General features: G+C 37.9%; 1 protein-coding gene across 3 annotated transcripts in view; it reads left to right on the top strand.

Annotated features, from left to right (window-relative positions):
* The window catches only part of LYRM4 (LYR motif containing 4), a 153,906-nt gene that overhangs the window by 26,267 nt on the left and 100,763 nt on the right, over positions 1-26,876 (top strand). For all 3 annotated transcript variants that reach the window (XR_013764926.1, XM_079146406.1, XM_079146407.1), the window contains one exon: positions 15,218-15,338. Coding sequence is in view for 2 of the 3 variants with exons in the window: in XM_079146406.1 (XP_079002532.1) it covers positions 15,218-15,338 (121 nt within the window). In the remaining variant the exon portion in view is untranslated. The remainder of the gene's footprint in view (positions 1-15,217; positions 15,339-26,876) is intronic.

Genomic DNA, 26,876 nt, shown 5'->3' with positions numbered 1-26,876 from the left:
AGTTTAAAGAGGCTTGGGCAAGAGGAGACCCCATCTCCTAGAGTCAGCATCTTCTTAAAGCCAGGACTGCCCTTAATCATGAGCAGTGAGTGCTGAAGACCTTTTGGGACAAGGGACAAGGAATAAATTGAGCTCTGCTATCACCAATGAAATGTTTCATCTTGGTGGATGGGCAGGGGCTCTGTGAGTGAGTTCAGGTGCCTTATTTTGTCTTCTGCTCCCAGACTTTTTCACTGCCTTAATATGCAAATATTTTTGTGACTCAGAGTGGATGGGATACTTTCTTTGTTCTGCTTCCCAGGTAACACATGCTGGGAAATGCTGGTCCATGTGTCATGTCTGATTTTTACATGCTTAAGAGTATTCTGGGGCTGGGGAGATAGCTCAGCTGGTAGAGTGCTTGCCTTGCAAGCACAAGGCCCTGAGTTCGATCCCCAGTACCGCAAAAAAAGGAAAAAAAAAAAGAGTATTCTGATTATCATACTCCTGGCTTTTAACGTGAAGATGACAGTTTGAAATTTTTGGTAGTTAAGATGGAGTTAAGTTAAATTAGTCTGTCCTTCATTAAATGATTGCTGGACACTCACTGTAAACCTGCTATATGTTGATTCTGAAAAGGGTTTATTGTTTCATGGAATTAGACAAACAATATGGAGACCAAATACCCTCTTGCTCTGAGCATTTATGTATAATGAGAAGTTGATCTTGGATTTAAGCCAGGTAATAAAATTTTCATGCCACTCAAAATGAAAGTATGTGGCAGATTTCTGATCCCTGAGGTTTTTAATGCGAAAATAAATATAAGTGGGGAACAAGGAATAAATCCATTCATTACCACTTACAGTCTGCTACATAGTTATGGTCAACATGCAAAAACAGCAATTGCTGGGTCCCTGAACCTCAGCACTTAGAAGAAGAATGTCAAAATAAAAAATTTTTTTTTTCAGTGAGATATTTATTCAGAATTACACACACACACACTTACTGAGATCTGTAAAGGCTTTTATTTACAATTAATTGAATTTTTTCCTTGTTATTTATTTACACTTGTATCAAGTACACTGGCTCCTTTCAACGTAATGACACCCGGTTACCTATCTTGTCTATGCCTTATATTAACAAGATATGTTCTTAAATGTCCAGAATGTGGCACCACATGTGAAAAGCATCTGTTTCCCAGGAACTGGGCTGTCTAATCAAGCAGGCAGTTTGGGCTTGGGAGCACTCCGTAGTGACTTTAGACTTAGAGAAGGTTGCAGGGTCTGTCTGTGGCCAGGTTCCTGCAAGCAGGAGAGATGCCATTCTCCACAGGTAAAGACTTATTTTGCTGACCCTGTGGCAGAATGAGGAGAGTTAGGTATGTTTTAAGCATCAGAGCTTGAGACCGCATTTTTTTTTTTTTAATTTGACATACCATGTACATATTTTAGTGTTTTGGCAGGTAAATATCCAGTTATTTGTTATTATTTAGTTGGTATTACTATAAATAAAGTGATATACCAAGCAGTAGCAGAATTGTTTTTAATGCAAATGATTCGTTGGTTTTCTCCAAGTCTTCAAGTTGTTTAAATAAATCCTAACACAAATACCTACTAGATGATTAACAGGGATGTTAAAGAAATAAATTACATAGTGTTACATAATAACATATTTTGACCTAATTGCAGAAAAGATGCAATAGCAAGTTATTTGTATTATAGCCAAGCAAGTAAACTGTAGGCTGTACAGCACCCAGGTCAAAATAACCATCTCTATGTTACAGTACTCGATGGTATTCCACATCTCTTGCTGCTGTGGCATCCCAGGAGATGAAGCCAACTGTATTTTTAAACCTGTGGAATTTTAGACTGGTTAGGACTACAGAGATACCTCTTTATGAAACGTAAATAAGTAAAGCTCTCCAAAGGGAGAAAGGGCTACCAGATTTTGTCAATAACTCCAGGAATGGAATTAATGTATTTGCATAAATCTACATATATAGTTCAGAGCCCTTTAACTCCTAAGTAGGCAGAACAGTCCTAAGGATTGAACACAGCACCTTGAGCGTGGAGCTACAGTTTAAGCCCCAGGATTCAAGGACTAAGGAAACACACAGCCTGCCCTTGCTATCCTTTCAAAACCAAGACAGGTGAAGCTCAACTAGATTTTGACTATACTCTAGACTCCATGAATCCCTAGGCTCTTTTTTATTTACCTTCTGTTTTCTAGGTTTCTTGCAAATGGATGAGGTTACTATATATCTGAAATGCTTTTATATAGTTTTTATTTTTTCTGAATAGCCCAGCAAGTATTCTATTTCACACACTCTAGGAAGGGAAAGAGAGTTATTGTGCATTTTGTTTCCATGTCTATTAATTTTGATAATATATTGAGCACAAGGTAGATGGCTTACATGTATCTTCTATTCTCTTTCTTTCCTTGCTCATTTATGGTTGTAAATGACTAATGACAAAAGGAAAGGATTAAGAGGAAAGGTATTTTATTTGACATGTTTTTATAAGCATTGATAGGAAATATTAATGAAATTTTAAGTTCATTGATCAGGAGAAATTTCATTGTTATGCAATATTTCCCCCATTAATTGAAAATGCAGAATTCATTGAGTAGCCTACTGTAAGTAGGTATTCTCCATAAATTTTTTTTTGGGTGCTGGGGATTGAACCCAGGGCCTTGTACTTACAAGGCAAGCACTCTATCGGCTAAGCTATCTCCCCAGCCCCCATAAATTTTGAAATAATGTAAAGGTCATATTGTACATTGACTAGTTCACATTATAATTTTAAAATAAATTGAGAAAATCATATTCTGTAACCTAATGTTTAACCCCTATTATCTAATGAAGCTTGAGCCTGCTTTTCTGGTACTAGGTCAAGTTCGTCTCTGGTAGATGAGGGCAAAAAAGAAACCAGAAAAATCTTATCCTGCACATGCAGCCATTTTGTCACAGCACTTTTATTTAAAAAAAAAAAAAAAAAACCTATTAAAATATTGATTTTTATTAATATTAATTAAATGAATTAAAAAATAGACACAGTAGATCAAAGAACAAGCCCCAATTTTATCATATTTGTGTGAAACCCACTTGTTAACAGCACTTTTTTTTATTTATTTATTTATTTGTTTATTTTGATACCAGGGAGTAAATTCAGGGCACTCAAGAACTGAGCCACATTCCCCAGCCCTGTTTTGTATTTTATTTAGAGACAGGGTCTCACAGAGTTGCTTAGTGCCTTGCTTTTGTTGAGGCTGGCTTTCAACTCCTGCCTCAGCCTCCAGAGCTGCTGGGATTACAGGCATGTGCCACTGTGTCTTTTAAAAGAAATATGGCCAGTTCCATGAGAAAAGGATATGAAGATGTAAGGAAAGTTAATAGAAGAATGTTACCTGTTTTTCCCTTCACGAGGATAATTTGTAGGACTGCAGGAAAGAAGCACATGTTCGCCCTTTAATCAGGGAACTGTGGACCTTAGCTGCAGCCACCCCCTCTGGGATTCTACCTTTCAGGTATAGTACTTTCTAAATAGCCATGTCTAAAATAGAGGAGGAGCCAGGACCTTCACCGCTGCTTGATCTGTATGCAAACAAGCTAAGCACACTTTATTGGGTGGCCTTTACTTTGATCAATTGGTTTACATTTTGAAAAATCTTGTTGGCAACAAAATGTCAGTGGCTATAATGATAGATCCAAGTGATAATGAGAAATTTAATTTTGATGAATTATAGGTTAAAGATCTTAAATGTTTTTAAGCACAACAAATGATGCCTACACAGTGCTTCTAAACTGTTCCCCTAGGGAAAAAGGAGCATCTGTTACAGGACGGTGTGCTTTCTTTCCACTCTTTTATTAATTTTTAAGAGTTATTTTAAATGATTCTCATAGAACCTTACCCAAAATCTGCAGTTATATAAAATTGTTTTTTATGTCATACTGTTTTGAATATACTTTTTCATATTGGCACATAATTTTCACATTTATTGTTTAAACAGATACATCATTAATTTGCCATAAATTCTTGTGTGTAGGGGGGGTGTTGTTTTGGTGCTGGGGATGAAACCCAGGACCCTTTACATGCTATGAGCACATGACTGACCACTTACCTACACCTCCAGTCCTAATTTACTATAAGTTCTTTGACTACTTTTTATTGGACATTCAGATTAGGGCTTGAGTTCTACAGAGTGAACTGAGTGTAGGAATAGCCTATGTCCCAAGAAGTGGTAATTGTAGAGGAAAAAATTCCTAGCACTGTTCAAAAGTCCTGGAAAGAATTCTCTCCCTCTTTGCCCTTCTGTTTCACCCTTCTATCAAAATTGCATCTATAGATCACACATCTGTCTTTTCTTTAAATATACTTAGGCAGCTGAATAGAACTAAAAAAAGAATTGGTACATTGGTTCCTCCATATTTGATGTTATCAACCTTAATTGGCCCTTTCTCATTCTTAGCAATTTCTGGTGTGAGTTCATGCTATTTCTAAAATGATTGTTTTAAACTTCAAAATTGCCAATCTTATTCACTCTTTTTTCCTTGTAATTTCATTTCCTGATGTATAAACTAGCCATCATATTCTTTAAAAACACTTGTTTTAGTTAATTCCACTGCTTTTCATTTTTAATTTGTTTAACGGCTATTTTAAATTCTTGGTTCCCTATTTTCTCATGAGGACAGTACTATTTTGTTTCAAGACTGCAAGGAAATACTCTTAACTTATTAAATCTACTAGTATTGTATAACTGAAAAAGATGTTTAAGCCTTTAATTTTCTTCTAAGTATGCCTACATTCCAAAGATTTTATGTATTGTATTTTTCATTGGTTCAAAGATATTTCTTACTGTGTTGTGAATTTTTTCCTATGCCCAATTACTGTGGTCAACAAGTACATGCTGATGTTGTTCTTGGTGAAAGTCATGAATGGCATGCTAATGATTCTTTTTTTTTAGGTGGTAGGGGCTGGTAGGGGTTTGCAGCAGTGGTGGGGATTGAACCCAGGGCCTCACACTTACTAGGCAAGTGCTCTACCCGCCCCACCCCCAGCTACATCCTCAGCCCATCTGACAGTCTTATCCACTCCCTGCAGAGTTTGCCCTCCGCTTTCCTTCTTCCACTCTGACCCTTCTGTTTCCCTCTCCTTCCATAGATCCTTCTCTGCATACTCTTCTATGTTGGTACAATTTCTCCAGGGCTCTGTCCAAGGCTAACTTCTCTTCCACCTACAGCTTTCATCAGAATAAACTTCTGTCCCCTCTGGGTCTCCTCCCACTTCCTTAACATTGATTTTCAGATGTATTGCCAACCTGAATCTTATCATCTGAGCTCCACAACCACATTTCTGGTAGCCTGCCATACATGTCTACCTATTGTTCCATTGTTGCTTCAAAATTAATTGTCTAGAAATAAACTTGCAGAGCCTCTTGCTATTAGCTACTAGACACTTAACTCATCTCCTCTTCCCTGTGGCACTTCTGTAGCTTGTGCTTCGTCATATCTCACCTGGTTCTACGCCTTGATCTAACCATCCACCCTTCCCTAGACTTTTGTTGCACAAAGTGAGTCCTCTCTGATAACTGATTTTTCTTTGTTACAATGTATTACCAATGATATGATGTCACTAAAAACATGACAATCATTAAGTAATAATGGTTATTATAACAGTTGGGTAAGGACAGACTTTAGTAACCATAAGTAATTCTTGTTAACATGCTTTCATATTTCCTTCTGATTTTTCCTTTGCCTATATTTTCCATAATTGAGGTCATCCTGAATATAAAATTATATCATTCACTTTTTAAAAAGTTAACATTGGGGGACTGGGGATATAGCTCAGTTGGTAGAGTGCCTGCCTCGCAAGCACAAGGCCCTGGGTTCAATCCCCAGCACCACAAAAAAAAAAAAAGAAAGAAAGAAAGAAAGAAAGAAAAAAAAAAAAGTTAACATTGGAAGGTAAGGGGAAATTTGTACTCAACACTTTCACCAAAATAAATCCCAGGTGTATCAAAGTATTAAACAGGATAAGTTAAACCATAGATGTTCTCAAGAACATGTGGGTGTTTTTTTTTTAATTGCCCAGTAGAGGTTTATAATGTAAAAATTGATATAATTGGCTACATAAAAATAGAACATTTATACATGACAAAAGCATACACAAAATTCATGAACAAAGTAGAAAGAATATTGCAATTCCCCAGAGTCAAATAGCTAGCTTCCTAGAAATCTTAAATAGGTCTTACAGTCCAATCAGAAAAACCTGTCAACCTAAAAAAAAAAAAGTAAAGTATATAAAGAAGAAATGTAACTTGTAAAAACTTGTTGAATAGTGGTCTCATTGATAATAAGAAAATGTAATTATAAGTAAAATGAGATACCATTTTTCATGTTTTTGATTAGAAAAGATGTAAAAAGTTGATGTTGCATTTTATTGGCAAAGATTTTGCAGGAACAGGGACTTACACATTGCTGGTAGGAGAATGAATTGGTACAAACTGTTCAGAGAGGAAACTGATAATATTTTTTTTATTTTTTAGAGCTACAAATAGATCTATTCTTTGACCTATCAAATGCATTTTTAAGGATTAATCCCACAAATGTGTGTGAATATGATTCTATAGTAAACAAGGATTTTGATTACAGCATTATTTGAAGAGTAAGATTGAAAACAACCTAAATGTTAGTAAGGTACTGGCTAAATGAATTTTTCTTGGGGGCAGGAAGTCATTGGGGATTGAACACAGAAGCACTTACCACTGACCTACATCCCCAGTCCTCACACTTGCAATCCTCCTGCCTCAGCCTCCTGAGTGACTGGAATTACAGGTGTGCACACTGTGCCAGGCCTGATTAAATGAATTCTAATATACCCATGCAATGAAATTTGTGCAGACATTTGAAAAAGCGAGTCAGTTCTATTCTTGTTGATATTAAATGAGCAGTAAGATATATTTTAATTTAAAAAGGTGAACACTATCATTTGTGAAGAACATGCATGAAGGTTTTAATATGAATCCAAAAATCTCTTGGAAGTTGCACAAGAATTTTTTGATTACTTTTAGAAGTGTTGTCTAATGGAAAAAGAGTAAGAGCAGGAGGAAGACGTCTTTTACCTTAAACTTTTTTGTACTTTGGATTTTTTTTTTTTAAGTTATCTATGGATCTGTTGACTTTATTTGCTTATTTGTATGTGATACTGAGGATTGAACCCAGGGCCTCACATGCCAGGCAAGTGCTCTACCACTGAGCCATAACTCCAGCCCCTATACTTTGGACTTTTGAACATGTGACCAACTTTTTGAAAACATTTCTCTTAAAATTGCAGTAGTATCATAATTTGGATAGCCACTTCTCCGGGTTGAACATTTAAGCTGCTTCTATTTTTTTTTTAATTTTTTTATGTTGATGGACCTTTATTTATTTATATGTAGTGCTGAGAACGAACCCAGTGCCTGACACATGCTAGGCACACGTTCTACCACTGAGCCACAACCCAGCCCTCTATTTTTAATTCTTAGAAATAATTCTGAAGTGAACATCATCCTGCATATAACATTGTACACATTTCAGATTATTGTTGTTGGATGGACCAGTTTTTCATTTTTGCATCAGCATGATATACCTGTCCTTTTGCCTTTTAAAAAAACTGTTAGAAATATCAAGGTGCCACAAGAAATAAGGCACAGGCTCAGAAGTTACTAAGCAAGGCAAACTTGACTTCTGCAGAAGGGTGTGCTATGGTACAAAGTTGGCAAGCAAGCACACTTGGGCGAGCAGTCCCCTTGTTTTTATCCCTAAGGCAACACTGACACTTGCTCTGATAGGAGGAGCTCAGGGATACAGACTATGCAATTGGCTAATTTTAAAATTGGGGAGAACAAAGGGAAGGGCTAGATTTAAAATGGCTAGGATTGGATATAGGTTGGGAAGTTCAAACTGGCTAAAATGGATCTTACCTCCCATCTTACATTTAAGGCTAAATGCTATATTCTGAAAATGGACCACTGTACTTTTTGTTTCACACAACTGACTGTACAGAATATGATACCTTGTTTAAGTTTGCATTTATTTGATTATGACTGATGCTAAATGTTCATATAGCTGTATCTTTCTAAATTTAGTCATTTTTGGTACTCTTGTGAATTATTGTGTCATGCATCTTGCTCATTTATTTACTCTGGCCTTATCATCTCTCTACTTGATTTGTATGTAGTATTTACATGCTAAGGATATTTATCTTTTTGTCATATTTGTTTCTGAGTTAGGTCTTTAAGAATGAGTAGGAGTTAGCCAAGAAATCCAGCTGGAGAAGGATGCTGCACATATGGGGAAATAGCAGACCCCCAGGAAACTGCAAGCCTTCTTGTGTAGCTGGAGTTGCTGGTCCACATCCAAACACAGGCTCTGTGGAGCAGGAGAGGTGAACAGAGGTCCTGTATTCTATCCCTACCAATCCATTCAACCCTTCTCTCAAGACAATGGAAAGCCACTGGCGAATTTTAAGCAGAGAAGTGCAAATAGGTTTATTTGCAACTGCCCCAGAACTCAGTAGCTTTGTTCTTCCCACATCTCCAGAGGGTTTTCTCCTGGTAACTTCCACTCTTTACCAGTTTCCTCCTTGTCTTCCATTTTAAAACAATTAAACTCAATTATCTCACACTTGGTGCTTACATCAATAGCTCTTTCCCTACTAAGGCTCTCAGCTACTGTATTTCTTAAGACATCTTTGGCACTTGAACTATTTGTAGGAACACTTGAAGCGGTGTTGAGAGATAAGGTGACCTTTTTAAGCTTTGCTGGTGCCAGACACAATTTTTTTAATGCCTTTTCAAATAAATAGTAGCTTGGCATAGACCAAATACTTATCAAAGATTGACAAGAGTGTATCAGCCTCTAGGAGAGGAATTTGGGATTGAAGAATCATGGACTCTGGAGTCAACAGAGTTTAGAACCCAGCCCTGCCACTTTTTAGACATCAATCTTGGCCTAAATTTTTTTAACCTGAGCTGTAGGTGTGAGGATTAAATAAAATATTTAATGTACTTAGCATAGTACTGTGAATATAATCTATATCATAAATTATTGATATTGGTTTGTTATCCTTTTGGACTCCCCAAACAGCACTTTAAACAACTGTGGAAAGCAGTCGGTTTTTTTTAGAGTTTTGAAGATACAGATCTTAAGATATACTTACCTGTATTCATTGGTATTATCTTCTTAAAGTTCTGTCTTTGCCCTTCCTTATAGTATCTTTCCTCTGACCTTGGAGTTCAGATTTTTCTAAATACCTTGGCATTGTCCTCTGGTTGTTAAATCTCAATGCATCTTCTCAACTTTTTATAATCACTTCTGGGACATTTTCTTTCATTATAACTTTAATTACCTATGCCATTCAGTTTGTTCACACTTACTATTCACAGGCTTTATACCTTTGCCTTATCCTGAAGGTTAATTTTTTTCTTACATATTTTTGCCAGCTTATTTCATTATTCTGTTTTAATGTGAATTTCAAGTTTCTCTTCTTTCTATAATTTAGTACTAATTTTTACTTCTTTCAGCCATGTACCTATTCTCTAGCATTGTGATATTTGTTTTATTTCTGTTGCTTTTCTTAAAAGTGAGCAAATGTATAGTTTCTACATTATTTACTTTTTGGGTTTAACAGTCAACTTCTTTAAGAATAATTTATATACAATAAAATGTGTCCATTTTAAGTATACAGTTCAGTGTATACTACCCTGAATGAGAGGAGAACGTTTCATTGCCCCCAACAAGTCTCCTTGGCCCTTTGTGTTCTCTTTGAATGGCTTCTGTGTGCTATTTCATTTCCTTATATTAGATCTCATTCCCACAGGACCCTGAGGCCAGTGCCCTTGTTATTCTCCACTGTGTCCCCAGCATAGTACTGACCTACTAGGCATATATACTGTGTTTACTGAATGAATTCTAATGGTGGAGTCTGTGATCATTTCCTTTCAGAGATTTCAATCTATAGGCTTCAAAAAACCCCCCTCCCCTCTTTTTCATTCTGTTTCTTTTGGCAGTTTGTTATTCTTATATTTTTCCAGGTTGATTATTGGTATTTTTTTCTTGGAGGTGTTTTTGATATTGCCCATGATGTTTTGAAGTTCGTTTATTCAGTAAATATTTATTGAGTACCTTCTCCATGCCAGGTACTTCAGGTATATAGTGATAAACAAGAAAGTTCAAAGACCCCGCAGAGCAGGCCTTGCATTCTGGTGAGCCCTCACACTTAAAAAAAAGGAAGCTTTTTACTCTGTCCTTCACTCTGTTATCTACCCAGAGTGCTTACGACTTTCACGGGGTCCTTGAACCCTCTTCCTATAGATGCCGTGAGCCATCTTACTGTACTGTGCATACCTATACACCGTAATCCCAAAGCTGGTATACCATTCTGAGAAAAAGAGCCTGACCAAGGTGAGAGGTTAGGGAAAGTGGAAGATAATTCAGAAGGGATGTAAAAGATTGAAAAAGTAAGATTTTTTGTGACTGACTGAATTTTAGGGAGTTACAGGAGAGGAAATAACTTAGGACAAATCTCCATGCGTCTGACATGCAGTTGACCGCATGTACTGGCCACCAGGCAAGAAGAAAGGAAGGTGGTAACTTAAGCTTTGAATGTGTTCACTGGTAGAATCCATATTTTTATTGAAAGTCTAAAAGGCAAATTGGATGATAATACTTACATACTTCAGAAGGAAGTTCTGGGCTAGAGGAGTATTGGAAGCCAATGACATATAAAAGGTAGTTGATGCCTTGAACATAGACACAATTATTGGCAGAGATTTTAATAATAAGCCTACACACAGGCCCTATAGAGCACAATGAATAAAGGGGCAGAACACGCCCACAAAAGTCTAAGAGGGAGTAGCTAGTGGATCCACAGACCAAGAGGAGAAACAACTATGATCCTCTGTCCAGTAGATATAGATGCCTCAGGAGATTGTAAATTATGAGGCTGAGGTGTGTCCCAGAGGTAGAACACATGCTTAGAATTCACAAGACCTTAGATTCAATCCCCAGCATAAAAAAAAAAAAAAATGCAAATCACTTAACTCATTGTAAAAAATGTTGATTTTAAAAGCTCTTCTTTTTATTAAAAATGTAATTTGGGGGGTTACTTTTAGTTGGTGGTCTTTGTATACAGTGAGTATCCTCTATGTAAGCCTTGATGGCGTCTTGAGACTTACCTCTGGAAGTGAACAGATCACAGTGTCACAGAGGCATGGGATATGATACAGTCAGATGGCATAATCCAGAAGCACAGTCCAAGAAACATACCAGCCCTCCCTTCTCTACCCAGGGAGCATGCTAGAATTAAGCAGCTTCCTTCTAGTGACTGAAGAAGGACATGTCCTTCCAAACAGCTGAAGGTAAATAACAGTTTGCCCCAAGGAGGCCAGAAGAAAGGGTCCAGCTGTTGGGATATTTGACTTTGACTTGGGGCTGCAGAGGAGCAAGAAAAGGTAGCATGTGTTTAAATGTGAGATAAGCAGAGGATCCCATTTTTGGAATGCTGATGAAGAATGACAGAAACAAGAATCATTTCGGTAGCTAGTCAGATCACACATTGGATGCTAAAGCGGCCGTGAATGTCCAAGTGCTAGAGGCTGTGATTATGGCCTGCATTTGGTCCCCAGTAATTCTGGGAGGGGGAAACTGAAGCAAGTCCGCAAATACTGAGGAACTGTTTTGTTACTGCCTGCTGTGTTTCCTTGCCCACGAGGAAACTGGAGTGAGTGCAAGAATCTTAGGAGTTTGATTCTTGCAATGGCAAAACGGCAGCCAGTAAGGAAAACCTGTGGACGCTTGAGATCTGCTGGCCCAGTGAGGGTAAAGGCTGGGGTGGAAAAGCAAAGCCCAGTGGGAATCTCCAGCTCAAAGCACCAAGGGGACAGGGTGAGCAGGGTCGGTGCGAGCAGCTTCGCCACTCTGCTCCTGTGCATGTGTCTGCTTCCTTCTGTTTAGTTCCAGTGCCCTTTCTGTGTTCATTTTTCCTGCCTTTTTTTTGTTTTTTTGTTTTTGTTTTTGCAGTACTGGTGGTTTCAGTCGGGCTCACACAGACTAAAAGGAGCTGTGAATGATGTTTCACACAGGTGGAATGTACCACATGCATGTATTTAACGTGTTATATTTCATGACTTATTTCAAATAGCATCTGACTTCTGTGAGGATCATCCACCACAAGGCATTACATAGCAGCTGACCATTTTCATTATAGCATCTGCACATTTTTCTTTTAAATGTTCTTGCTCACTGATGCAGTCAAGAGACTTATAGCCAGAATACATTTAAGGATAAATGGTTTACCCTAGTAACTGGCAAAAATTGGGCAAATAATAAAAACCAGGACAGGAGCAGGATTGAAATAACTGGTGGCTAGCCCTCTTCCACAAAATGTGAGGGTTCACCCGGATTCACCTTTATGAAATTATTATCATTTGAAATAAATGCTTACAACTGAGAAATTAACTGTTCATGCAGTGTTGGTTCTGAGCCAGTGTCTTGGGGTAAAGAATAATGTCCTGTGCATTAAATGGTGCAGGAGGAGGCAGAGCAAAAAAGAGAGGAGGTGCCTTTGCCTCATTCATTTCAAAGGTGTATCCAGAATTTGAACCGTAACACTGGAGTGCTTTAGACATGTTTAATTCCAGGATCTAGAGCTGCATTTTTTAGGTAACAACTTTGGAGAACTGGGGAGACAAATGAAAACATACAGCAGGATATTCTGAACTCTCAATCTTGAGATTAATTGATATAAATTGTTGCAAGTCTTGAGCAGTTTTCAGATTTTCTTAAACTTCAAAAGAACTTGTTTTTCTGTTCCATGGAATGCTTCTTTTCTATTACCTATTCTGAATTAGTCACTAGCTTCTTGAAAAATGAGTGTAGTGATGACTATCATTACCCATATTGTTGTTACCAAAAGCCCATGCAGCATCCAGAATAAATAATCAAAACAGTGGATAAGAGGCTGGATTATGCTCTAGTAGAGGGTGTACTTGGTATGCGTTAAGGCCCTCGGTTTGCTGGGGGGCAAAACAAAAGAATGACTTCCAGAGGTAAACTTGGGTTATGAAAACAATTTCGCATGTGGATCACAATGTTAGTATTAAATCGTTCTGTCCCTTCTCCACTCCCATCACCATAAAAAAGAAATTTCTTTTGAAGAATGTGGGTGTGAGAAAGAAGAGATAATGTGTTCAATTATGCTATGCAAGAAAGTGCTCCAAAAATTGATGTTAACTTATTAAACTAAAATCTTAGATTAGAAGCTCCATGTGAGAGGAATTTCTTCTTTAATAATATTCTACTAGTCATGTTTTTCCATATTCCTTTATAAGTGGATGAGCCCCAGATAAGTTGTCTAGCAGCTGCTAGTATGTGGATTCCCTTTCCAATCATAGTAGCCCCTGAGATCAATACTGAACATGCAGAAGCTCCCTTACAATTTCTCCAACTGGTTATCATAGGGTTAAGATTTAAGATCAGAGTTTCAATGGTATCTTCCATTTCGAAGTGCAAGTTCCTAAACTTTGCCTTTCTTCTTTATGGTTCCTAATATACAATGTTTAGCTTTACTCTCACTTTTAAAAAGGTTTTAAAAAAAGTGTTATTTACATTTTATATTTTTGGATTTTTTTCTTTGTTTTTTTGGTACTGGGGATTGAACCCAGGGACACTGTACCACCAAACCATACCCCACAACCCCAGCCCTTTTTACTTTTTATTTTTGAGACAAAGTCTTGCCAAATTGCTTAGGGCCTCACTAAGTTGCTGAGGCTGGCTTTGAACTTGTGATTCTCCTCTCTCAGATTCCCAAGCTACTGGGATTACAGGTGTGTACCACCATGCACAGCTTATTTATGTTGTTAATGTAAAATTTATTTTTTAGAAAAATGTGTCCAGAACAAACTTCATACTCTAAAATAAGATTTCCCAGTATATATGCATCTCCTAAACCTCACCTCAGTCCCCCGAAGACTGATACTCACTTTGTCTCCTTTCTTTGCATCTATTTCCTTTCTTTTATTGATGAATATTACCAATAGTATCACACAGATTCTTTACCTGGTTTTTAATGTTAAAAATCAGAGTGATTTGAGATTATTAAAAAGGCTAAAGAAAAGTGTCTCCTGTGCATCACAGGCTGCTTCTCTTTCATCTCTTGTCTTCTAATCCAGAGTAGATAGGGAGTACATGGGGGTTAAGGCTGTGGCCTTCTGAGAGTCTGGTTAAGATTTGATTCTTCTGTGGCTAACTATCAAGAGCCCTCTACCCTCTGAATACACATTCGTGTGTCCCTGAGGATATGAGACAAAGGTGAAGCCATGACATGAGGAGAGGGGAATATTAATTACATTAAGATATAACTAGAATAAGAATGGCTTTCATTTATTGAGTCTTTCTGTGTCCCAGGCTTCTTGCCAAAATCCAGTCTCGTATAATAACACTTAATCCTCCCAGCTATACTGAACAGTATTATGTGTCTCTGGCAGATGAGGAAACATGGCCTTATGTTAAGAAGCTGCCCCAGGCTGACATGAATAGCAGAAGCTGGAGCAAGCATACAAACTCAAATCTGTCTAATTTGAAGGCCTTGTCCTTGAACTGCTCTCCTGTATTGCTCATGTGCTTTGTCGGACTGAGGGAGTGGGTCATGTGTATGTGCAGATGGAGGACCTCTCATGAAGAAAGGCATTTTGGCATAATCCTACAGTTTCAACTGGGGAAGGGTCCTGACGTGGACTGCAACCTTACATTTTAGGTTATAAGAAGAAAAGTAGAGACCAAAAGATGGGCAAGGATTGGGAAAGCTGATCACTAGCTCAGCATATATATATACATATATATATATACACACACACATACAGTGCATCATTTAACCTCTGAATTTTTGATTTGTTTCTGTACAATAATGGTTCAATTATCCATGTTAATGGAGGGAAGCCAATCATGAATAACTCTAAAGAGCCAGCTATCTAAGGAGTATTTATGTAGCATTTTGCCATTTGTATGTGACTTCTTTAGGGTAGATTTATTTTCCTAAATTTGTTTGCTTAGTCATCCCAGAAAAGTAATGGATTGGCTTGTCCCATGAGCAAAGATCAAAGTGAATTATCCATAGGGGAATATTGGACAGTTAATTCTTAAAACAGCCTCAAACATACTGACACCTTTTTTTTTTCCCCTCCCTCTCAATTCATTTAGAATGTATGCTGTCAGGAGGATAAGAGATGCCTTCAGAGAAAATAAAAATGTAAAGGACCCTGTAGAAATTCAAAACCTAGTGAATAAAGCCAAAAGAGACCTTGAAATAATTCGTCGACAGGTAAGATGGTTCAGTGATTTACTGTTTTTCATTAAAAGCCTTCAGCTCTGACATTTCCTCCTTGATTGGACATCACCACTTTCAGTGTTTATGATTTACCACTGCAGGATCATGAAACTCTGTCCTTTTTTCTAATACACATATAGAAAAATGAACTATCATTATCAAATTCAAGGATAAAATAAAGAAAAGTATTAGCTTTTCAAAATTTACAGGGACTACATCCTTCTGGAAAGCTAAATTCTCATAGTTTACTGAATGTTGATGCTTTAAGTGTGATTTAAACTTCAGTATAATGATTTTATTCATATTGTAAGTCTTGGTAAGATGCACTGTAGAAGTGTATGTGAACGTATGTCAGGGTATGGACATCTTTTCTTTTCCTTGTATTTTTCTTCATAATTCAAGATGAATAGAATGACTGATGAACCTGAATTATGTTGCCACATGGAAGGGGCATCTGCAGGTGCACATGGTACAAAGCACAGCTGGTGGGGTGCTGACCCCATAAAAGAACCTGAAAGGTGTTTTTGTTTTCATTTTATACAAATTCCAGAGATCACCTTGCAGGACTTGCTTTCCTAGAAAAGTTCATGAGGTAGATGGAGCACCTGTGGCAGCCTGGTCTCCTCAGTGGTATGATGTGTCCATCTTCTCAAGAACTAATTAGAGTGTCAAAGGTTGAAGTAGCCTTCTATCGATTGGTTTTCTCACCCTGTAAGAAAATTGCCCTTTTGGCTGTTTTTCTTTGATTTAGCAATAGTCACAGCATAAATCTCCTTTTCTGCTTTTATCCATACTCCTCTCTTACTTGCAGTACATTTGTTTACACACTGTTGATGGGGAACACCTTACCATTTTTTTAACTACTGTTAGTGTTTTGGAAAGTACTTCACTGACATTTCATTGTATTCCAGCTTTTCCCTGACCCTTCTTCATGCTTAACTCGAAAAAGAATTCAAACAAGCAATAGTAAACACTGTAGTTTGCATTTTGTGTTGAGATTAAGGCTGGTTCTGTTGGCGTCATAATAGAACAATCCCTTCCGGAGTAACATTTCAGATTCTGATAGTCCTTCTTGAGATTTGCAGTGATCTAGCATTGGAATAACTTTGTACATTCAAACAAGTGTAGGAAATGATTGTTAACTAAAGGCATAAAAGATAATAGGGTATTTAGAAAAAGACTGATCTGCACATTTATGTGTACTTTGAGAATGGCAGATAAGTGAGTCGCCATTTGGAAAACTCTAGAACGATGGTATTTTCCAGTCACCAGTGGTTCGATTTCATGGACTCCTTTAGCAGTAAAATATAGAAAAACAAGCAGCCTGAGTCTCTATTTTACATAAACTCAGATTCAGTTCTTTGGCATTTTCTCCATGTAGAAGTTGGCAAGTATTTCCAAAACAGACTGGTTTTATCTTTTAGTATAAAATCCCTCAGAATATAAACTGCTTAAAAAGGGGGGGCCTATAAAATAATCTGTGCCACCAGTTCTTGTGTTGTGTCTATTTGTCTGTGTCACTTTTCGGTTTGAAATGCTAAAACTATAAAGCTTTCTTTTTCCTTTGAAACAAACAAACAAAAGAGGTATGGCTCAGTGGTAGAGCACTTGCCCAGCATGCAAGAGATCCTGGTTCCATCCCCATCACTGGAAAAAAAAAATTGTGGCCATCATTCAACATTCCCAATGAATCCACACTGAAAACAGATGGGAACGTTGCGGGAGCTGCTACAGAGTGAGCAGGGTGAGGGTGCCCTCCCCAGGACAGCCGGGTGACTGCACCTTCCTGTCAGAGGAGTGTACACTGCCGTACTTGCAGGCCCAGGACTTCCGGAGTAACCTCGGAGAAGCGAGTTATCACTTCCTGAGAGAAGCCCTGACAAATGGAAGCATTCTCATTCTGTGGGAGAACTACCTAGTCAGTTAGACCTCGGCAACCAGGTAGTTTTTTTTACTCAGTTCCCGTTGATGTCAAGTGTTCTAATTGCAAAATTCACAAGAGTTAAGAGTGTGGGATGTAGTAGACTTCCTGAGACACCTCACTACAAGCTGGACCAAAGGCCTAAAATCAGGCAGAGTGTCCATATTCTTTACAGTCCTCTGTGCTGGCTCTCCTCTACCTTGCTTCCCTGTTTTCCCCTCTGTGTTCTGTTCAAAGATAGCCAGAATTTTCTTTTTTTTATTAAAGAATCAGATTAGTTCATTCCCCTGCTCAGCCCCTCTAAGGGCTTCATCGCCCTTTGACAAGAAAATTTGAACTCCTCCTGAAGTCTTCCAAGACCCCCCATTACTCTGGCCTCTCTCCCTCCCTCCCTCCCTCCCATGGTGTCCATTACCTTCTCTTTGGCCCTGGTGCATACCCAGCTCATTCCCTTCTCAGCTCCACCTGACCACACTGTCTTAAACAGCTGTCCTCTCTTCCCCTGCATCAGTTTTCCTAACACCATTTATGTGTATCTAAATTACTACTACCCGTTGCCTTATCCATTCTCTCCCTTCCCCACAAGACGGTAGCAGGTATAAGGAAGGGATGTGAGGGTCTGGTGGGCAAGAACATGTGCTCTGAGGCTTGTGTTCCAGTCCTGACAGCTACTTGACCTTGAGCAAAATATTTAATTTCTTAGTGCCTCATGGAAAAACAAATAAGGATGGAAAATTGTGATAAAGATCAAATAAGTTAATGTATGAAAAGCCTTAAAATGATATTGGTGGCACATAGAGCACTTTGCATGTGTTTACCATGATTACTGTCACAGTCTCTAGACCTGCAAGGTGCTAGAAACTCAGTATTTGTTAACTAGGTGAATACAAGCGGGGTTGTCCTAAGGTTGTACACTTTAGTCAAAGGGCTTGTGCCACCAAAGTCCTAGTGTTTTGTTGGATAGGTAGTTCCTCCTGGAGGAGTAAACTGTGACAGGGAAACAGAAATCTCCTGAGGATCTTGACTTGTCTTCCTATGAAGCCCCTCCTCCACTGGAGCGTTTGGACCAATCCCAGCTTCACATTTCTGTAAACAGGAAACCAGTAGCCACTGTCCAGCTGCCAAACTCGTATATCATCAAAGCAGTACTCTGAAATCTGCCATCTTTTGTACTGCTTTCTCCTCCCTCTTGAAAGTACAGATTCTTCAGTCCCTTTACTCATCTCTGGTGCTCTGAAACCACCATAACCTGGTAAAATATTGTAGTTTTTGTCTTGGGGTTTTTGTTTTTGGTTTTTTTTATGGTACTGGAGCTTGAACCCAGGGGCACTGCACTGCCACTGAGCTATATCCCCAGTCCTTTTAATTTTTGTTTTATTTTGAAACAGGTACATTGCACAGGCTGGCCTTGGATTTGCAATTCTCCTGCCTCAGGAGAATTAATTCTCCCAAATAATGGGATTACAGGCGTTTACCACTGTGCCTGGTAATTTTGTAGTTTTTAAAGAAGTGTCTGAACAAAAATATTCTTCTGATTTTCTGGGTAGAGAAGCTGAGGTTCAGGAAAACTGAATGCCACAAGAGCTCAAATCCTCTAATTCGTTGGAGCAAACTCAGACGTTCAAGGACAGAAGCTCCTGAGTTAGTAAAAGATGAAGGATAAAGTCATTCTTAAGCCATCCTTCCATTTTGTTCCCAAGATATTTAAGAACCTCATCAATGGAGCCAGGTCTCTCCACAGAAGTCATTCATGGGTCCTTTATATCCTTAATGTGCAAGATGGTAAGTCTGCATGGACTGCCCTGAGGTATTCTAGATAGCATCCAGTGTTTCTCATTAGCCTTTGCCCAGCTCCTAAAGATTATTCTCATTTCAAGGTGTGGTGGGTCATTTTTCTTTCCTGGTGAGCAAGTCAGCCTTCTTTTGCTTGTTCTACATACTTATAGCCAAACATGTACTTGTTCTTTCCTTGATGTTCTTGGACATTACAGTATAATATGTCAGTATCAAATCTCTTCCAGGTACATGCATTTATATCCCAGTTGAACGGTGGAGACAGTCTTCTACTTTTCCATAAACTTATTATTTCTATACCAGATGGTTCTGGAAAGACAGGCTGACCCTGTCAGCATTTATGATAGTTTCTCTCTTTTGAAAGCAAATTCTGGACTAGCCCCTGCTAAACCTAGCATCCCTATCTACCCTCTGGCTGATCAGAAAGGTTAGAGAGCCCTTTTGTATATGAACCAAATGAGGACCCCCATTAACTAGGCTGTGTGGTTGGGCAAATAGATCTTGAACAGTCCAGACAACAAAGAAGTACCTAGTGGATGTCTACCTGAGACAGGAAGCAAGGCTTTGTAGGTCTTCTACATCAGAAAGAAAAGCAAGAAAGCCAGCCAGATTTTGCTTTATCCTTTGTTCAGTTTCATTGTCTAAGGGCATTCCTTCTCACTTCTATTTATTAGGCATTAGTTAGAATTACTGTGAGTTAATCACCCAATTCATAGTCCTGCAGTTTGCCACATTTCTTTGCTTTTCAAACCACCACTTACCTTGTTAGTGTCACTCCTTTCCTTGTTCTGGTACCTTGGTCCTCCAGTGTCTTCAGAACAACTGCAGATGGGCAGCACCTGGAAGCCTTGTCTCCCTGTGTAGTTCAGAGATTTTGTGTTATCAAAGAAAATATTTCCTAAGCATTTTGAAATACAGTTGTAATCTTTGTTCTTTGTGTAGCTTAATTGTCTCGTATCTATGCAAGAAGGAAATAGAAGAGACTGTTGGGAATAGGAATGCAGCAATGGGGTAGTCACCAGACCTAGATATGTATATTTTGATGATTCCCTTGAACACATGAAATAAGATCATGTTTTCAGGACTATCTGGCTAAATCCTTAATGTATAGCAACTCTGCTTGGAACTTAGTAAAAACTAACATATCTGCAAAGTTTGGGTGCATTTATAGTTATTTGATGCCACTAGGGATCATTAGAGTGAAATGACCCTTCAAGTCTTCCAGGTTCTCGTGTAGCAGCAAACCTAGAGTAACAAGCTGTTTGATGTGCCAGAGGTGGACAGTGTGTTTCATAGACCATTTCATAGTGTGGTTAATCAGGTGAATCCATGAGCTCTAGAAAGGAAAAACTATTCTGTATGAAAAGGGTCCCAGCCATTAAGTAGGCCAGTGGGTTTAGCACTGTTAGCATCCAAATATTTAATTATACTACCAAGGATAAGAGGCTACCACGATATGTGTTTAATAGAAGTAAGGACTGCATCCTACAAAACCAGCTTCTCTCTACCTAAGTATTTGGATTTATGGTTACTGTCACATGTGATTATACAGTAAGAAGAGAAACTGGTTATATTCTATTTCTACATGTCAGGGTTTTGGAGTGATATCAGTCTTGTCATTAGCTTTCCAGTGGTCACTATTTCTACCCCAGTGGCTGTTCTGAAGCTAGTGCTTTCTTTAATTAAGTGACTCAAATAATGGAAGCAGTAGGTTCATAATTATGAACCTGTATGTAGTTATAGGCACTTAAGAGCAGACAGTATGTACAGCCATTAAAAATACAAGGAGGGAATATTGTTACATGTAACTTGGAGTTTTGTTTTGGTTTGGTTTGGTTTTTGTACTGCGGCTCGAACCCAGGGGTGCTATTCCACTGAGTTATATCCCAAGTCTTTTGTTAAACTTTGTTAAACTTGGGATCCTCCTGCCTCCGCCTCCCACGTGGCTGGATTACAGATGTGTACCACTGCGCCCAGCATGACGTAGATTTTTGTTAACATGAGTTTACGTATGTGTGAGCTGAAGCATTTTCAGTGTTTCTCAGCTTATACCTAATTATTTTTGTAGATTACTAAAAGCAAAATCATTTGTCCAGTTTATTGGTATTTTTAGTGGTGAGAGGTACGAGTTTCTGAAATCATGTGTTTTTACTTTTGTTATTTTGTGGTTAGTTTTCAAAAGACTGTTCAAGAGAAGTGTCCACCAGTAATTCTCTGAATTTGCTGTTATGAAATGAGAAGGTAGCAAACAATGACCTCCTTCCAACCCTGCCGGTCACTGTAGTATCCACTCCAGTGCCTTAAAAGGTGATTAAAGCCTGATGAAAATGCTGTGTTTCCCATAATTCTCATCCTTTTAGCTCAACCTATGAAAACAAATATTCATTTTCAGTTCTGTAGGGAAGAGGTAGTGCACTCTCTCTCTCCACATGCATATATTTAACTTAAGTACCATTGTGATAATTTGAGAAATTTCTAAAATATATTTTACCATTGTTTTGATGGACTATAAAGGAAAATTAATTTGTATGTTAGGGCACTTAAAACACATGAAAATACTTACATGCTTTTCACAAAAGTAGAAACATCCCACATATCTATTGACAGATGAATGGATAAATAAAATGTGTTCCATACTTACAATGAAATATCACTCACCTTAAAAAGGAAGGAGATCTTGTTACATGCTAAACATGGGTGATCCTTGAGGGCATTATGTTGAGTGAGATAAGCCAAACACAAAAGGCTGACTCCTGTATAATTCCAGGCATTTGAGGTATCAAAGTAGTCAAATTCATAGAAGCAGAGGGGCTGGAGGGGAAAGGGAAGTTGCTCAGTGGATGTAGAGATTCAGTTTTGGAAGATGAAAAAGCTCTAGAGATTTGTTACAAAAGTGTGAATATATTTATCAGTATTAAAACAGTTAGGAAAGGAAAAAAGAAAAAGAAGGGAGATGAGTAGAGCAGAAGGGGATAGAAGGGGAGGGCGTGGGGAAGTACTGGGGAACAAAATCTTCCACCTTAGCCACGTCCAGATACAGATGTACCATGACACATCCCACCTTTTTATACCATATTTCACCACACGGTTGTCACAGATTTTATGCAAAACTGTTTTGCAAAAAAAATGGGGTGTGACCAGTACATGAAGAACTTGTGCCAGTATTATTTTAAAATTATTCACTACTAAACTGGTACAAGATCAGAAAATAGGCTGAATGTATATTCAAATTGAATAGTCTGAATACATATATCATTTCTCTGTGGCAGTTAAGATAACATTTTTCCACTCTGGGGAAAAAAAAAGTTAACACATTAGTTGTTACTGATTTACTATAGTGTTTCAAAGTATGAACTTAACAAAATTTAATCTTGTGTCGATTTTGCACAGCTGTTGTTATTTTCTTTATCTGATACTCCAGCCTCAGTACCACTCATAAGAGATGTGTTACCATTAGTTCTGCAGTGCTCTACACACACCACACAAGTCAGCTTTAGGAAATACACTGACAGTGCACATGCGCTGAGAATTCTAGGCTGTGGTTCACGGTGCCTGAGAAGACAACTATGCATCCATGCGCCACATTTCTGCTCTGTTTATCTTCTAAGCAGCATAAGGAGCAGAATTATACCATGTGACAATTATGCAATGAAGGTTATAAGCCAGTTTTTGGACTGAGAAAACAGGATGCAACAAATGTGCAGTGGTGACTGTTATGTGGTGAAATACAGTATAATTATAGTGCACTAATGAATTATAATATTAATGGAAGGGAGATCAGAAGAGTAGAATAAGCACATGGGGGAGGGAGGAAGGAAAGTGATGACAAACAAGATTCATCAAATTAACAAGCATTTACAAACATGGCACAATGAATCCCAGGATTGTGCATAATTATAACGAATTAATAAAAAAAAGAACAGTGACTAAGATGATAAAATTTATGTGATTTTTTTTTTCACAGCTAGAAATAGCCCTAGCTAGATGTACTACACGCCTGTAATTCCAGCAACCCAGTAGGCTGAGGCAAGAGGATGAGAAGTTCAAGCTCAGCATCAGAAACTTAGTGAGACCCTGTCTCAAAATAAAAGAACTAGGGAACATCATATTGAGTGAAATAAGGCAGATTCAGAAAGTCAAGGGTTGGATGTTTTCTCTCAAATATGGAAGCTAGAAAGAAAATGAAATTTAAAAGGGATCTTGCAAAAATAGAAAGATCAGTAGAGTAGAAACAAGGGGCAAAGGGAAGGGGAAGGGGAAGAACTGGAGAATGAACTTAAGCAGATTATACTAGGTACACGTATAAATAGACCACAGTGTGTTCCAATTTTATATATAACTAATGTATCAATAAAAATAAGCAAGTAGAAGGAAGACTGATAGGGGAAGGGAAGCAAGCAGTACTGGGGATTGAAATGGTGTGGAAACTGATTTATGAATATGTTAAAATGAACCCTCCTCTTACATGTAACATAATGCCCAAAAAAATTAAAAATATTTTTTAAAAAAAGCTGTTTAACCATCTGATTATTCAGCAAAATGTGGGAGCTGAAATTACAGTAAATTCAGTCCAATGAAAGATAGGCCAAATTTAAAAGGGGGGTGGATGAGTTAGTGATAAAAGCATCTGTGGTTTCAATTCCCAGTAACAAGAAGAAAAAAATTCTTCCGCCCAAAATGAATTATTACTAGTCATTTACTTTTTTTTAATTGGGGAGAATAAAATTAGATGCTTCATATACTAGTATTTGAAGTTAGGAAGCTTAAGTTGTTTAAAGCTTAAACTAGTGAATTTTTATGTGTGAGTCTTCGGTTTTCTTATTGGGAAAAATCAAAGGGTTATAATCTAATTTTGAAAGCTATTTTCAGTTCTAAAATCTATGGTTCAGCATTCTCATAAATATCTGTCCCTTTTTGTCTCTTTGCAGAAACTACTGATAGTTTTCAAGTAAATTACTCTATGCCCAGTTTTCCTTGACCATATTTCACCAAGAACTTAACTGTACAGTGTTTTCGCTATAGATGAGCAAAGTTTATGCCAGCATTTATAAGTTCAAAAAATGCATCTTAGTCCAACACTTTAGCTACCAGGAAATACAAGAAATTGAATTATTTTTCTCATGTTCCTAGAACTTCCTCTGTTAGCCTTTATTCCTGGTAGATAATATGTTACCAGTACTAGATCAGCTTTCTTTTTTATTTATTTATTTTAATTAAAAATCATAAATTTACATAGGGCAATGTTGTTTGATTCATTCTGTTATTGTTTCCCACCCCTCTTTTCCCTCTATACAGTCCTTCCTTCCTCCATTTATACCACCCTCCTTATCCCTAACCCTAAACCTAACCCTAACCCTAACGCTAACCCCTCCTACCCACCCATATGTCCTCATCCGCTTATCAGCGAGATCATTCGTCCTTTAGTTTTTTGACATTGGCTTATCTCACTTAGCATGATATCCTCCAATTTCATCCATTTGCCTGCAAATGCCATAATTTTATCATTCTTCATGGCGGAGTAATATTCCATTGTATATATATATGCCACAGTTTCTTTAACCATTCATCAACTGAAGGGCATCTAGGTTGGTTCCAAAGTCTGGCTATAGTGAATTGAGCAACTATGAACATTGATGTGGCCGTATCTCTTGTAGTATGCTGATTAAAGTCCTTTGGGTATAGGCCAAGGAGTGGGATAGCTGGGTCAAATGGTGGTTCCATTCCAAGCTTTCTGAGGAATCTCCATACTGCTTTCCAGAGTGGCTGCACTAATTTGCAACCCCACCAGCAATGTATGAGTGTACCTTTTCCCCCACATCCTCGCCAACACCTATTGTTGCTTGTGTTCTTGATAATCGCCATTCTAATTGGGGTAGGATGAAATCTTAGGGTAGTTTTGATTTGCATTTCTCTTATTACTAGAGATGTTGAACATTTTTTCATGTATCTGTTGATTGCTTGTACATCTTCTTCTGTGAAGTGTCTGTTCATTTCCTTAGCCCATTTGTTGATTGGATTATTTGTATTCCTAGTGTAGAGTTTTTTGAGTTCTTTATAGATTCTGGAAATTAGCGCTTTTATCTGAAGTATGAGTAGCAAAGATATTCTCCCACTCTGTAGGCTCTCTCTTCACATTACTGATAGTTTCCTTTGCTGAGAGAAAGCTTTTTAGTTTGAATCCATCCCAGTGGTTGATTCTAGCTTTTATTTCTTGTGCTATGGGAGTCCTGTTAAGGAAGTCTGATCCTAAGCCAACAAGTTGAAGGTTTGGACCTACTTTTTCTTCCAGAAGATGCAGGGTCTCTGGTCTGATTCTGAGGTCCTTGATCCATTTTGAGTTGAGTTTTGTGCAGGGTGAGAGATAGGGATTTAGTTTCATTCTGTTGCATATGGATTTCCAGTTTTCCCAGCACCATTGCATATTTTTGGCACCTTTGTCTAGTGTTAGAAAATTGTATTTATTTGGGTTTGTGTCCATGTCCTCTATTCTGTACCATTGATCTACCTGTCTATTTTGGTACCAATACCATGCCGTTTTTGTTACTATTGCTTTGTAATAGAGTTCAAGATCTGGTATTGTGATACCCCCTGCTTCGCTCTTTCTACTGAGGATTGCTTTAGCTATTCTGGGTTTCTTATTCTTCCAGATGAATTTCATAATTGATTGCTCTATTACTGTAAGGTACACCATTGGGATTTTAATTGGAATTGCACTGAATCTGTATAGCACTTTTGGTAGTATGGCCATTTTGACAATATTAATTCTGCCTATCCAAGAACATGGGAGATCTTTCAATCTTCTAAGATTCTTTAATTTCTTTCTTTAGTGTTCTGTAGTTCTCATGTAGAGGTCTTTCACCTCTTTTGTGAGATTGATTCCCAAGTATTTTTTTTTTTTCGATGCTATTGTGAATGGGGTAGTTTTCCTAATTTCTTTTTCTGAAGAGTCATCACTTATGTATAAAAATGCATTGGATTTATGAGCATTGATCTTGTAACCTGCTACTTTACTGAATTCACTTATGAGTTCTAAGAGTTTTCTGGTGGAATTTCCAGGTTCCTCTAAATATATAATCATATCATCAGCGAACAGGGATAGTTTGAGTTCCTCTTTTCCAATTCATATCCCTTTAATTTCTTTGGTTTGTCTAATTGCTCTGGCTAGAGTCTCAAGAATGATATTGAATAGAAGTGGTGAAAGAGGGCATCCCTGTCTTGTTCCAATTTTTAGGGGGAATGCTTTCAGTTTTTCACCATTTAGAATGATATTGGCCATGGGCTTAGCGTAGATGGCCTTTACAGTGTTAAGGAATATTCCCACTACCCCAGTTTTCTCCCGTGTTCTGAGCATGAAGGGATGCTGTATTTTATCAAATGCTTTTTCTGCATCTATTGAAATAATCATGTGATTCTTAACTTTTAGTCTGTTGATATGGTGAATGACATTTATTGATTTCCGGATGTTGAACCAACCTTGCATCCCTGGGATAAAACCCACTTGATCGTGGTGCACTATCTTTTTAATATATTTTTGTATGCGATTTGCTAAAATTTTGTTGAGAATTTTTGCATCAATGTTCATTAAGGATATTGGTCTGAAATTTTCTTTCCTTGATGTGTCTCTGTCTGGTTTAGGTATCAGGGTGATATTGGCTTCATAGAATGAGTTTGGGAGGGTTCCCTCCTCTTCTATTTTATGGAATACTTTGAGAAGTATTGGAATGAGCTCTTCTTTAAAGGTTTTGTAGAACTCGGCTGAGAACCCATCTGGTCCCGGACTTTTCTTTGTTGGTAGGCTTTGATGACCTCTTCTATTT

Source organism: Sciurus vulgaris (genome assembly GCF_902686455.1).
Source record: "Sciurus vulgaris genome assembly, chromosome: 7".
NCBI classification, from domain to species: Eukaryota; Metazoa; Chordata; class Mammalia; order Rodentia; family Sciuridae; genus Sciurus; species Sciurus vulgaris.
Note: the sequence above shows the minus strand (reverse complement) of the source record. Positions and strands in the feature narration are given on the sequence as shown.